This window comes from Ahaetulla prasina, chromosome 5 (genome assembly GCF_028640845.1).
Source record: "Ahaetulla prasina isolate Xishuangbanna chromosome 5, ASM2864084v1, whole genome shotgun sequence".
NCBI classification, from domain to species: domain Eukaryota; kingdom Metazoa; phylum Chordata; class Lepidosauria; order Squamata; family Colubridae; genus Ahaetulla; species Ahaetulla prasina.
This window is the reverse complement of record NC_080543.1, coordinates 28232432-28247367: the sequence shown is the minus strand read 5'-3', so window position 1 is coordinate 28247367 and position 14936 is coordinate 28232432. Positions and strand designations below refer to the sequence as shown.

At 39.1% G+C, this 14936-nt stretch overlaps 1 protein-coding gene across 1 annotated transcript in view; it reads left to right on the top strand.

The window, feature by feature from the left end:
- The window catches only part of FLT1 (fms related receptor tyrosine kinase 1), a 139601-nt gene that overhangs the window by 114037 nt on the left and 10628 nt on the right, over positions 1 to 14936 (top strand). Inside the window, exons 19-25 of the mRNA XM_058185588.1 lie at positions 399 to 512; positions 759 to 847; positions 5584 to 5743; positions 6101 to 6198; positions 9622 to 9744; positions 11337 to 11448; positions 12561 to 12660. Of these exons, the coding sequence (XP_058041571.1) occupies positions 399 to 512; positions 759 to 847; positions 5584 to 5743; positions 6101 to 6198; positions 9622 to 9744; positions 11337 to 11448; positions 12561 to 12660 (796 nt within the window). The remainder of the gene's footprint in view (positions 1 to 398; positions 513 to 758; positions 848 to 5583; positions 5744 to 6100; positions 6199 to 9621; positions 9745 to 11336; positions 11449 to 12560; positions 12661 to 14936) is intronic.

The window sequence follows — 14936 nt, the reverse complement described above, 5'->3', positions numbered from 1 at the left end:
TTAGCCAGGTCCATGGGTGTCCTGGAACATCATCCACATCTCCAGATCCAGATTTGACATCAACAAATTCCATATACGTAAATAGAGTGAACTGAAAAGGAAGAAAGGCAGGTCTCCAATACAAAAAAAGGATCCAACAACTAAGAAATAACTTGCTCCAACTTGGAGAGAACAGCCAGTTGCACAGCAGTCCCAAGTTTAAGTTTCTGGAACAGGTGACATAATTGCAGTCTGAATTTCCAACTATTAAAAGAACCCCAGCAATGAAGTGTTCTGAAGTTCAGCAAGAAGCATTGGCTAGGAATAAAACCATCTGGCAATCTAGACCAGAAAGACCTAGTCATGGAGCTGGCACTCAATCCTTCCCTCTAATACCGTAATTTATCTTATCCTTGTAGAAGGAGCAACAGCAAGTGAATATAAAGCTCTGATGACCGAATTGAAGATTTTGACACATATAGGCCATCATCTTAATGTGGTGAATCTGTTGGGAGCATGTACAAAGGGCAGAGGTAAAAAAACCAAAAAACCTCAAATCAAATCTGAAGCTCTTATTCGTTAGTTTTATTTTTTATGGAGCTAGAAGTAATTTGTTTTGCTTTTATGTTATGATAGAGTGTAGGATAATTAATGCTAAGTTCACATCAATTTTGTTTTTATTGTTTTACCTTTAAGAGAACTTTTACCTTAAGTCAGTGCTGGTACTATTAGTATAAATGTGTTTTCTTTATTCACCTTGTCACTCATGTTGTTCACAGGACCATTGATGGTGATAGTTGAATATTGCAAATATGGAAATTTGTCAGGTTATTTGAAGAGCAAAAGGGATTTATTTTCTACCCACAAGGTAATGCCTCAATTGCCTAATTATAGTTTTTCAGCTTATTACAAACTTACATTTTACCTCACTGCATCATGTATCAAAACAAAGGGATCTCAGAAGAATTCAGGAATAAGACCCTGGTGGCTTGAGAGGGTTTCCCCTATAGCAGGGCTGTCAAACTCGTGGCCCATGGCACAGATGCTTCATGGACTGGCCACACATGGTTTAGCAAGAAGGGGAAAAGTTAAGATGCATCATGTGACAACACCAAGTTTGACACCCCTGCCCTATCGCTTTACCTTGATTTTTGATTCATCAAGTTACAGGATAACAGTACCACATCAAAATGATCATGTAACTCTCTTCCTATGGATATGGCTCAAATAAATAGGGAACTCTAAAATAGAATTTTTATTGGCCAAGTGTGATTGGATACACAAGGAATTTGTTTTTGTGCATATGCTCTCAGTGTATATAAAAGAAAAGAAAAAGAAAAAAAATACCTTCATCAAAGTACAACATTTACAACACAAATGATGGTCATAGGTTGCAATTTAACCCTTAATGATAGCAACAAAAAGTTACAGTCATAAGTGGAAAGAGATTGGTGATGAAAACGATGAGAAGATTAATAGTGTAGATTTAGTAAATAGTTTGACATTGTTGAGGGAATTATTTGTTTAGCAGAGTGATGGCCTTTGGGGAAAAACTGTTCTTGTGTCTAATTGTTCTGGTGTGCAATGCTCTATAGCTTCGTTTTGAGGGTAGGAGTTGAAACAGTTTATGATTTTTATTTATGATTTATTTATGATTTATTTATGATTTTTAGATTAGAGGTCAAAATGATGTGTGGGCATATAAGCATTCCTGAAAATGGAAATCTGATTAGTGACACAAATTTTATTACTATACCTTAAAGGCAATTTATTTGCAGGAAATGCATTATAGAGGGAGACAAAGCCTAGCACCTAACTGCATCCTACTAGGAGATGAGTCAAAGAATATGTGTTCTGCTCATGAGAAGAAAAGCAGTAGGAAATGACCTCAGATTAGCAATCTCAGACAAAGAGCAGTCAGAGGAATGAACAGAGAAGGGACATCAAATAGATCATTACATCTACACTGCTCCCTTGCAATTAGGAGGTCAGAAAGTATTGAAGAATTAATACCACTGTATTCCTATCTCCAACAGGTATTTTTTAAGGTGGCAAGGCAGGGATAGTCAAGTGAGAGTTCCTTAGCCAAATCTGTCCTACAAAATCATAATCCTGTTAAGTGAATATAGTTCCAGTCCTAATTTTATGTGAAATCTATTTGTGTATAGCATTCTTTTGAATAAAGAAACATAAATTTTATGAATCTTAATTTCAATACCATTTGGATTGCATATATCCATATAGATATATATATGGATAGATATAATTATCTATCATTAAAATCTTAGTACTTCTTACATGTTATAAAATAATCTCTGTATCTCCCCTAGCTATTTGCTTTGCTGAGTTGGAGACAGGAAACTGTAGTCTAACTGAAGTTTTGAAGAAATCACTACTATGCTCCAAATCTTAGCATTGTATACAGGTTAACATGAAAGACAATTCTACATAGTTTTTTTTCAAAATTGGAGCTGAAAGGCAGGGAACTCTGTATGCTTCTTAAAGCTAATCATGAAGTATAGTCCTGAAAAATAATTTCTCTCTTCTAAGCGTTCAGTATTTTTTGTATTTTATATCATGTTTATAGGGTCACACATCTTACAAAAACATAACTGTGGGTGGTGTACAACACTGAATTAAAAAGAAAAACCTTTAATTATATGAAGTCATCTTAAAAACTATAAAAAACACACAAGCAGAGAGGATGACTTTAGCCAGTGTAAGGGAGCCACTGCAGGATCACAATGGAGCCCCGAAATTCTCAGGAATGATGGCATAGCCAGGTCCTGAGGGATTTGTGGAAAGAGATGAAGCTAGCCTCATTTCCGGTGGTAAAAGATTCCACAATATGGGTGCCATAGCCATAGTCTCTCTCTCTCCTGGGACCTGTCAAGTTTAATTCCTTAGTACAAGAGGACCCACAATGCGGTTTCTCTGCCAGATCTGGTGGGACAACTGTATCTGAGAGGTGGTAGTCCTTCAGATAACCTGACCCTATGCCATGAAAGACTTTAAAGCAGATGTCAGCAACCTTAAACACTCAAAGAGCCACAAAGGTCCTAACCAGAAGCCCCCATTCAATTCTGGAGCTGACCAGAAATCCGGTTTCCCCCACCATAGAGTCTCCTCCTAGCACAGCGTCCTTTTACTTCTGCCAACTGGAAGTCAGTTCCCCCACCAAAGAGTCTCCTCCTGGCGTGGCATCCTTTTTCCTCTACCTGTCCTAACCGAAAGCCCTATCAATTGTGGAGCCGACCAGCAACAAGAAACCACAGCAGAGGGTTGAAAGAGCCACAAGCCACAGGTTGCTGAACCCTGCTTTAAAGGTTTAAAAAGAGTACCTTGAATTGGACCTGGAGGCACATTGGTAACCATTGCTGCTCATGGAGCAGTGTGCTGTTTTAGGACCACACATAACTACCCGCACTACTGTATTTTGCACCAAGTGAAGCTTCTGGATACCCTTCAAAGGCAGCTCCATGTAGAACACGTTAGAGAAATCCAAATGGGAGGTGGCTAGGACATGATTAACATTAAGCAGAGCCTCCCAATCCAGGTATGGGAGCAAATGGCTCACAACAGAAAGCTGTGCAAAGGCCCTCCTAGCACAATGGCCACCTGATCTTTGAGCAGGGGTTCTGAGTCCAGGAGAATCATCAGATGGAGCACTGGGTCTGTCCAGGGCAGAACAACCCCATCTAGCCCCAAAGATGGCACAGCCCTAGAACTGGAAGGCCCTAAAACTCAAAGTCACTCAGTCTTGTAAGAATTCAGCTAATGCCTGTTGTTCCCCCATCCAGACCCTCGCAGCCTCCAAGCACTGAGATGAGATGTCCACAGCATCACTCACTTCAGTAACAGTAACAGAGTTGGAAGGGAACTTGGAGGTCATCTAGTCCAACCCCCTGATCACGCAGGAGAACTGTACTAGGGATTCAAACCACCGAACTGCCACCTTTCTGATCAACAAGCTCACTGTCTTAGCCACTGAGCCACCTAGTCAGGCCTTGAGCCACTCCTGCCACTTCAGCAGGGGTAGAGATGTATAACTGAATATCATCAGCACACTGATGACACCTTACATCATGGCAATGGTTGACCCCACCCAGCAGCCTCATATACAGTACATACAGAAGAAGTTAATAGAATAGAATAGAATAGAATAGAATAGAATAGAATAGAATAGAATAGAATAGAATAGAATAGAATAGAATAGAATAGAATAGAATAGAATAGAATTTTTTATTGGCCAAGTTGATTGGACACACAAGGAATTTGTCTTGGTGCATATGCTCTCAGTGTACATAAAAGAAAAGATACGTTCATCAAGGTACAACATTTACAACACAAATGATGGTCAATATATCAATATAAATCATAAGGATACCAGCAACAAAGTTACAGTCATACAGTCATCAGTGGGAGGAGATGGGTGATAGGAACGATGAGAAGATTAATAGTAGTCAGACTTAGTAAATAGTTTGACAGTGTTGAGGGAATTATTTGTTTAGCAGAGTGATGGCCTTCGGGAAAAAACTGTTCTTGTGTCTAGTTGTTCTGGTGTGCAGTACTCTATAGTGTCGTTTTGAGGGTAGGAGTTGAAACAGTTTATGTCCAGGATGTGAGGGATCTGTAGATATTTTCACAGCCTTCTTCTTGATTCGTAGGTAGGAGAGTAAATAGGAGAGGAGAGAGTACCAAATTCTGTAGTACCCCACATAGAAGGGGCCAAGTCTCTTCTCAACTACCTCCAGCTGGTAACAACCCTGGAATATGGTACTACCAAGCTGTGCAATTTTTTTTCGATCAAAGGGATGTATGCCCTAAAAGTTGTTGATTGTTTACATATTTATAGATTTAGTATTATGACTTTTCCCTCTTAAAAGTTTATAGCATGTATACAAACATTGTGGCTGATTAATCATCGTGTAGGAAGAATTTTATGAGTTCCATGCTTCTTTAAAATGTCAATATTTTTAAAATCTCTGTAGGACATTATGCTTATCCTCTCTGCTTTCGTTCCAGACCATCTTAAATTGATCAAGCTAGAGTTAAAAATATTGACTGGGTAGATAGTTAGCTGCACTAAAGCGATGAAATATGTTTTCCCCTGACAAATTAACTAGTAAACTGAAGATGGAGAGAATGCTTTCTCTAACAAAAGTGGTTTTACTCACTTGCATGAATCATTTCCAAGGGACCTAATTCTCATCACTGAAGAACATTAAGTTATGGAAGGAATTCACTGGCACATTTCAAGCTTTTTTGAATGGAAAGATGCAAATAACCTACGGCTCGGCCTAAGTAATGTTAAGTACTTCACATTGGGTTGGATCCCACATTGGGATGGATCCAAAGTTAGTCATACTTAGAACTGACTGCAATTAATGAGATTTAAAACCCTCTAGTTTAAACGGCTCCTTGCTAAATATGAATATTGCTGGTTTTATTCTTTTAATTGGAGTAGGGGAAAAAATTAAAGTCCATGTTTAATTATCAAATTGAAATAGGTGGAACTCAAAAGTGTTTTATAATGAGCGGGTCATGGAAAATTGCAATTCCACATTGCTTTGCCAATAATTTCTCCTTGTTTAAATAAACAAGTATGGATCCATTCAAAGAGACCCTTTGATGGAGAAGAAGGATGTTGAGCCCATCAGCGGTCCAAAAAAAAGACTGGAGAATGTCCCAAGTCGAGAAAGCTTAGCAAGCTCTGGATTTCAGGAAGATAAAAGTTTAAGTGATGTGGAGGAGGAAGAGGAGGGTAGGTATTAATTCCTTCCTTTTCCTATACAGCCTGGGTAGTTTTACAGTCATGCTCTGCATCTTTGTCATTTTCTTGCTCCATTTATCACCCTCGTAAACATCCGTGGGAGATGCTCAGCTCCAAGAAAAGATGGTTTAAAATAAGCTTATTTACAGAATTCCTCAGTCAGACAGGAAGATGTGTTACGGTCTCTTCCTTATCCAAGGGGAAGTCTTTGGTATATCATAAGGATTCCCCACCCCCACCTCCACCCTGTCTCATTAGTGAACTAAATTTGAAATGCTCTAAGGAGAATAAATGAATTACTGTCAGGATGAGATCATATTAACCACCTCCATGCCGCTTTGATTTCAGATGTCAGTGATTTCTACAAGTGGCCCCTTACCATGGAAGATCTGATTTCTTACAGCTTTCAGGTAGCCAGAGGCATGGAATTCTTGTCATCTCAAAAGGTTAGTTTTCCTTCTTTGCATTTGCCTTCAGAATAGTAACAACAACAACAAAAAGAATTGTTAACTAATATGCATATAGCTCCTAGCTAGTGGGTTGTAAGGCTGAGTATATTTTTAGCTATTTATTGGATCTTTAAACTACCCTACTCCACCAATTCCAGGTGGTGTACAAAATGAAGCATAGCATAAAGCACAATAGAATAGAATAGAAATTTTTATTGGCCAAGTGTGATTGGACACACAAGGAATTTGTGTTGGTGCATATGCTCTCAGTGTACATAAAAGAAAAGATACGTTCATCAAGAATTCTAAGGTACAACACTTAATGATAGTCATAGGTACAAATAAGCAATCAGGAAACAATCAATATCAATATAAATCGTAAGGATACAAGCAACAAAGTTACAGTCATACAGTCATCAGTGGAAGGAGATGGGCGATGGGAACGATGAGAAGATTAATAGTAGTGCAGATTTAGTAAATAGTTTGACAGTGTTGAGGGAATTATTTGTTAAGCAGAGTGGTGGCGTTCAGGGAAAAACTGTTCTTGTGTCTAGTTGTTCTAGTGTGCAGTGCTCTATAGCGTCGTTTTGAGGGTAGAAGTTGAAACAGTTTATGTCCAGGATGCGAGGGGTGTGTAGTTATTTTCACAGCCTTCTTTTTGATTCGTGCAGTATACAGGTCCTCAATGGAAGGCAGGTTGGTAGCCATTGTTTTTTCTGCAGTTCTAATTATCCTCTGAAGTCTGCGTCTGTCTTGTTGGGTTGCAGAACCAAACCAGACAGTTACAGAGGTGCAGATGGCAGACTCAATACAATTAATTAAAGAAAGCCCTATAAATAATAAGATATAATCCTGGTGTGGTTCATCCTTGGCTTCATAAGCAGTGCAGACTGAAACAGATACATTTTGTCACTGAAGCTCTCAGTTGTGAAGAAGACAATATGAAAATTCCTTCAACCTATTTTGCTAAGAGCTTGCTTGAGCTCATCTCATTGGTAGGTTTTAAATTTTTTTACTACCAGTTCTGTGGGTGTGGCTTGGTGGGTGTGGCAGGGGAAGGATACTGTAAAATCTCCATTCCCACCTCACTCCAGGGGAAGGTTACTGCAAAATCTCCATTTCCTCCCATTCAGCTGGGACTTGGGAGGCAGAGAATAGATGGGGGTGGGGCCAGTCAGAATTTTTACTACCGGTTCTCTGAACTACTCAAAATTTCCGCTACCGGTTCTCCAGAACTGGTCAGAACCTGCTGAAACCCACCTCTGGCTCAGCTGCGGGTGCATGAGCATTAATAGCATTGAATGACACCAACACTAACTGTAAATGTAATTAACAAAGTCTTCTGGAAAAGGCAGATTTTAACTATTTTATGGGAAGCTATAAAAGTGGGAGACATCCTTCCTGTTCCAAAGGCTGTACCAGAGGAGGAAAAAAGCCAAGGATATGGCCTTGCACAGTAGTCTTCAGCCTCTAGAAGAGGCTGCTTGTATAGAAAGGAGATGACATGTTTGCATTACAATGGGTTTTGTTCGTCCTTCTTGCATATTGACTCCAATGTCCCTAAGGATTAGTCATTAGCGATGGCAGAAAAAGTTGTATTTGACATGGGTATAGCTAATGTTAATGATCTGCTTTATACCTTCTCGGTACTGTATTACTGTAGTAAAAATGTTACATGAAAGTGACAAGTCTTCATTCTGACATCTCAATTAGGGACTTCAACCCCAGTATTCTGGGAGTTGAAATCCACAAGTCTTAAAGTTGCCAAGGTTGGAGACCCCTGTTTTAACTGACCAAAGTCATAATAAGCAGCAAAGGTCAATATGTATAGATTCATCTGGTGATTATTTATTATTTATTATTCTTTTTGTATTCTCTATTTAACACTGATTTCTCCAGAAGGAAATTGTGTGATGGGTATGTACAATTGTACATATGTATGCATGCATGTAACATTCCTCACATTTTAGCAATTTTCCATCAGATGTATAAGGCTCACAATCCTTTTTTTTTTAAAAAAGTAGAAATTCTGTGCTCTTAAGTGTTGCGTAACAGGTAGCGTATGTACGTATGTCAACAACGATATAGTTTTGTAGACAAAATGGAAGCTTTTAAATTGTTTCTTATCTCACTAACATTAAATAGTAATAGCTAAAAAATGTATGAGACGACACAATTCTGTTTATCTCAGTTCAGGGATTTAGAAAACAGCTGTTTTCCTTCACACCTTTTTCACTCCCACAGACACACACCTTTATTCAAAAACCCACATGCGCTTCCCACCCTGACTATCACTGGAAGAAAGACATAGAAGAAAATGATTTTTTTTTCAGTTGGCAGAATAGGGTGAAAATTTCCAGAGTTCCTTATGAGAAGATATAATGAGCTAGGTGGCGCAGTGGTTAGAGTGCAGTACTGCAGGGTACTTCAGCTGACTGCTAGCTGCAGTTCAGCAGTTCAAATCTCACCGGCTCAAGGTTGTCTCAGTCTTCCATCCTTCCGAGGTCGGTAAAATGAGGACCCAGATTATTGGGGGCAAGAGGCTGACTTCGTAAACCACTTAGAGAGAGCTGTAAAAGCACTATGAAACGGCATATAAGTCTAAGTTGCTATTGCTATTGCTACAATGTACCAAGTTTGTCAAAGATGGTGCTGATTTTAATATATTTACAATTTGAAGGGGAAATTGTAAACCACTCTTAATTTCTCCAAAGCAGCTGAAAACTAAAGAGGAATTTCCTGACAGTTAGAACAATTAATCAATGGAACGACTTGCCTTCAGAAATTGTGGGCGGTCCAACTGGAAGTTTTTAAGAAGAGGTTGGATAACCATTTGTCTGAAATGATGGTAGCTGTCCCTGCCTGAGTTTACAACTTTGTTATTCTATTATTCTGTTAATTCCTTGATTCCAGGCAGAATTTGTAAACAAAAATTATGCCTCTATAAGAAGTTGTGTCCTGTGCGTTATGATATGCCATCCTGCCTTTGTTTCATATCATTCATTTTAATGTTTTCAGTTAACTGTGTATTGTTATCCAATTTAAGCAGAAAGATGTGCTAAAAATATACTTTTTAAAAGTATAAATAGAAATTACTTTGAGCAGCCAGTTTTTCCCAGCAAGCGTCATTAAGATATCTCGACTGATGACTCACATCACTGTTAACCAGAACTATTTAGGTTAATCTGTTTAGAACGAATTAGAGAAGAAAGGTCAATGTTAATAAGTCTGACTCTACAGAGCATCTCTATCCGTGGGAAAAGAAATTATTATTAAATCAGCTTAAGTCTGCCATGTTTGGAAATATCCCCGAAAAATCAAGACTCATACAGCATCTTAGAAGATAAAAGGCAAGCACTCTACTGTGTTATAGAAAATGGAAATTTAATAAATTATTTTTATGCAACCATTTTCTTATAGTGCATCCATCGTGATTTGGCAGCCAGGAACATCCTTTTATCCGACAACAATGTTGTGAAGATCTGTGATTTTGGCCTTGCAAGAGATACTTATAAAAATCCTGATTATGTGAGAAAAGGCGACGTAAGTCCAGCAGGCTACTGTACTTGGTATTTGCACTTTTGTTTATCATTCTGAACAGCTCGCGAAAAAGGTCTTTCGGTATTTACATTCTCCGTAGTCCAAAGGCCCCTAAAAGCATTGGTGCTCTTTCCTTTAGCGTCAAAATGAGCAATCCAGATGAGTTGTATACATTGTACTTGTTTGCATCCTCCACAGCAAGGTTCGGAAATGTTCATCAGTTCTTTTATTTTTTAAAAAATAGTTTATATGTTGATATTTTATTTCTGGACTAACCTTGCCAGACCAGCCAATGAAAAAGTTTCGAGCCAAGGCATGAAAGAACAAGGTACTTGTTGTGTATCAGTGGTGGGCCAGATTGGGGCTCTGATGACTTTACAACAAACCCGGAGACCTATTGGTTAGGATTGTATTTTGGAAAGTATAAATAACATACAATTGTTTAGGAAGCGTGCTATCCAGATACAATTTAGAAAGTGGTGGAAAGGGCACACTTTTTGACTTACATCTTGCTAAGATAGCAGAAAGCAAAAGTCTACTGCCTAGATCCAGAATTATGTTTTCTGTTTGTAAAATATAGCAAAGAGACTATACATGGTACTTAGCTTTTGTGTAAGATTAAAAACAACCCTCAGAGTCCAAAAAAGGGAGCAGCAAAGAAGGACATTACTGATTAAATTTGGGGTCTGCCATGGTGAGCCGCAGTGGCGCAGTGGTTAGAGTGTCGTACTGCAGGCTACTTCTGCTGACTGTTGGCTGCCTGCAGTTTGGCAGTTCAAATCTCACCAGGCTCAAAGTTGACTCAGCCTTCCATCCTTCCGAGGTGGGTAAAATGAGGACCCAGATTGTTGGGGAAATAGGCTGACTCTGTAAACGGCTTAGAGAGGGCTGTAAAGAGGTATATAAGTCTAAGTGCTATTACTATCTCTCTATGCTTAGACCTGGAGAGAAGCTTGTCCTCTCCCAAGATGCACTGGAGCATCATGAAGACAATTTGGCCACCTGTATATTGTTCTGAAGGGTTCTGAAGAAGGGTTATAATGTTGGTAATATTCCATGAATGCAATGTCAGAGTTTCCAAATACAAAGAAAGCAATTTTAGAAGTCACGCTGCAGTGGCTCCCTTATATCTCTAAGCAGAGTCATTCCATTTAAATCTCATTGAAATTATCATAGGCTTGGATTCATACAACATGATAGGGCTAAAATAGAATGGGTTTCTTTGGTGTCAATGGATTGTGAGAAGTCAGCATTGCCTTGCATATTGAATGTGATCCGAACCATCACATCAGGCATAACGTGATTTGTTTTGGACAGAGTGTGTTATATTTGTTAACATGGGTTTAGTATGGTGGGTGAACCCATTCAGTGAATTATATTCTCTTTGGACATATAACTCAGAAATGGCAAGATGTTGCCTAAATCTATATCCTATATCCTGGCACCAATAGGAGTTGACTAGAACTAAAGTGCTAGAGCTGGGCCAGGGGAGAAATTTAGCATCCTACCTGTATTTTAAAAAGGTTTATGACCCATAGTCAAAGAAAAATCTACTTCCATAAAACACTTACAAGATTCATGAACTTTTGTTGCAGGCACGTCTTCCTCTCAAATGGATGGCACCAGAATCTATATTTGATAAAGTCTATAGTACCAAAAGTGATGTCTGGTCATATGGAGTATTACTCTGGGAAATATTTTCTTTAGGTAAGAAAATTAAAATATTAAGATACTCCATTTTTAAGGTTTGGGAAATAAAATAAGTAAAAGCAAATACATAATTATATACTGTATGTTGAACTTCACCCGATTTGGTACATACATACATACATACATACATACATACATACATACATACATACATATCCTCAATTATTTTTTGTAGTACAGGATTGCAGTCTATCTATGAAAGCCTTAATTCAGCCATAACAATTTATATATATATAAATTAACATCTTTCAAATCCATTAATAAAATAAATATGCATATAATTACTGGTGATTTTATACTAGATCATTATACAAATAGATTATTTGCAAGAAAATTGTAACCAGTGGCAAATCAACATTTTAAATCCCCCAATTTCCTGGAACCTGTAGATGAATTAGGATTCACAATCTCCAAATTATCAGATGAGTTTTATCCTAACACAAAGAGAGCCCAAAGTTGGGAAAAGGAATCTTTACTATTAAATTATATCACTCACAATCATTTAAGAGATATAATCAAGTGAAAACAATCAAACGCCTGACCTAAATTCCCAACAATTTTTTTCAAAGGCATTGATCTCAAAATTGTGGTGTCAGATAACAGATCCTTCTAGACATAGAGAAAGGGGAATGGGGGGAGGAGATGGGAGGTCATAACAACCAACTGCAGTTACTAACCCATTGGCACACACAGCTGCTTCCTTTCTGTACTGATCAATGGGACTCACCAGGCAGACAAACACCAAAATATCTCAGACTGAAGTAGTATAAGGCATTCAAGATGAGAATGCTGAGGCATTGCATTCTTTAAAAAAAAAAAGGGGGGGGGAAATGCAGGATACAAAATCCATCCTGCAAAGGAAGCAACAATTTCATTCATCAAAGAAGAATGGCAGATAAGACAGACACAACAGCAGAGGAAACCGGTCAATGGTAACAGTTCCTTAGACAAACAATCTTCTGGTCATCTAGTACATGTTTCTAGGGCAGCTTTTACCTCTGAATTAACTCCTTGCTTTCTGAGAGAGAAAAAAACGGCCGGATGAAAATATGAATTTGGGAGTGAAGTACTTAACTCTAAAGATTCCATTTCTAATTCTTCTTTTTCAGGTGCATCCCCATATCCTGGCATACAAATAGATGAAGTCTTCTTCAGAAAGTTAAAAGAAGGCATATGCATGAAAGCTCCGGATTTTGCAACCCCAGAAATGTATGTGTGTGTGTGTGTGTGTGTGTGTGCACTTTTATTTGGAATATGCACCCTAGTTCTAAAGTTGATCTTGACAGCTATCAGTTCCTTTCACAGCTGCTTGAAGCCTGTGAGAAGTTTCTTCCCTTTTCTAGAGACATCTCCACCAGCTCGCATCCCCCCCTCCATATACCAGAAAAGCCTCCCCCCTCCCATTACAATGGCAACCGATAGCAAGCAAGCATCAGAGGCAGAGGCTGAAACAAGGTTAAAATAAGTTAAAAGTTAAGAAGTCAAAGTTAAAAAAAAAATTAACAAGGCTAAAAGGGGTTTAATAAGGCGCAGGGACCATCTTCAAGCCAATCAGCCATCCTCAGGATTGCATAAAACATTTATTCCATGCTAATTGGCAAATCCATCTTCTGAAAGGCCGTGTACCAAAGGCCGTGTACCAAAGGGTGGGGGCAATGGCAGAGAAGGTTTAATTCAGGGTTTATATCTACCACCCACTTTTGTATCTCTGTTAGTATAAAATTTTCTAACCGCCCACCGGTTCCACAGTAATGTGCTGTGTATTGTCGTCTGCACATGCCTCTCACGCATCATGAATTGGGTTGGAGGGGAGCACCGGCTACCAGCTCTGTTTGTCTGTTACAGCTGGGTGGTGTGGGGGGAGATGCGCGAGCTATTCTGGGACGAGAGCTTTTTTGTTTGCGGTCACACTATAGCGCTATTTAGTTTCACTTACATAACATGAACTAACTTTATGCGTGGGCGATGCAAATAGTATATTTTCAGAATTTTTTTTTTTTTTTTACATTTATATCCCGCCCTTCTCCGAAGACTCAGGGTGGCTTACAGTGTGTAAGGCAATAGTCTCATTCTATTTGTATATTTACAAAGTCAACTTATTGCCCCCCCAACAATCTGGGTCCTCATTTTACCTACCTTATAAAGGATGGAAGGCTGAGTCAACCTTGGGCCGGGCTTGAACCTGCAGTAATTGCAGGCTGCTGTGTTCTAATAACAGGCTCCTTACAGCCTGAGCTATTCCGGAAATTTAAATTGTCACGGGGAATTTTATGAAAACCTAATGAAAATGTTTTAAAATAATGCTATGATTTTTTTTAAAAAAGTCAATTAAATTAAAAAAAAGGAAAGTGTTTCAGTATAGGACAAAACCCCTACTGCCCACCATGAAAGCTGGAACGCCCACTAGTGGGCGGTAGGGACCAGGTTGACTACCACTGGTTTAATTCAAATATTTCCTGTTTTAAAAGTCAAATGGAAGAAGAGAGAATAATCTTCTTTTGCCTTTTCTACAAACGAGAGAGAAGAAAACGGGAAAGTCTTTTAAAATATTGCAAAAAGAAGAGCGAATGGAAGGGAACAATACTGAATGGAAGAGGTTTGAGAGATCTGGGACTGTCTGGATTTTGATGGGAATAGCCTGGAGATTGTAACGTCCCTTCCTTCGCATTTTTCAATTTCAATTCTGAGACTGAGCTTGCAGAGTCTTGCTGATATCTCAAATATGAAGCACAAGGATTGATTGTACCTCCGAATAGAATAGAATAGAATAGAATAGAATAGAATAGAATAGAATAGAATAGAATAGAATAGAATAGAATAGAATTTTTTCTTATTTGTTTTACTAATTTCTCCTCCTTGGAATCAGTCATAAATCTAAAGCTGTCATAACTGGGTACAATTTAAGAAAAAAACCCTTTTCAGTTTATTATTATTATTATTATTATTATTGTCACAACATTATATATAAGCATAAGCATGAAATAACTATACGATATATAAGCATTTCTAGACCGGGATGCCTTATGCACGGTCACTCACGCCCTCGTGACATCTCGTCTGGATTACTGCAATGCTCTCTACATGGGGCTCCCCCTGAGAGGCATCCGGAGGCTTCAGTTAGTTCAGAATGCAGCTGCGCGGGTGATAGAGAGAGTCCCTCGCGGCTCCCATGTGACACCTATCCTGCGCAGACTGCACTGGCTACCTGTGGCCTTCCGGGTGCGCTTCAAGGTTTTGGTAACCATCTTTAAAGCGCTCCATGGCATAGGGCCGGGCTACTTACGGGACCGCCTACTGCTACCGAATACCTCTCACCGACCTGTGCGCTCTCACAGAGAGGGACTCCTCAGGGTGCCGTCAGCTAGGCAGTGCCGTCTGGCGACACCCAGGGGAAGGGCCTTCTCTGTGGGGGCTCCCACCCTCTGGAACGAACTCCCCCCAGGACTTCGTCAACTTCCGGACCTCCGAACCTTCCGTCACGAGCT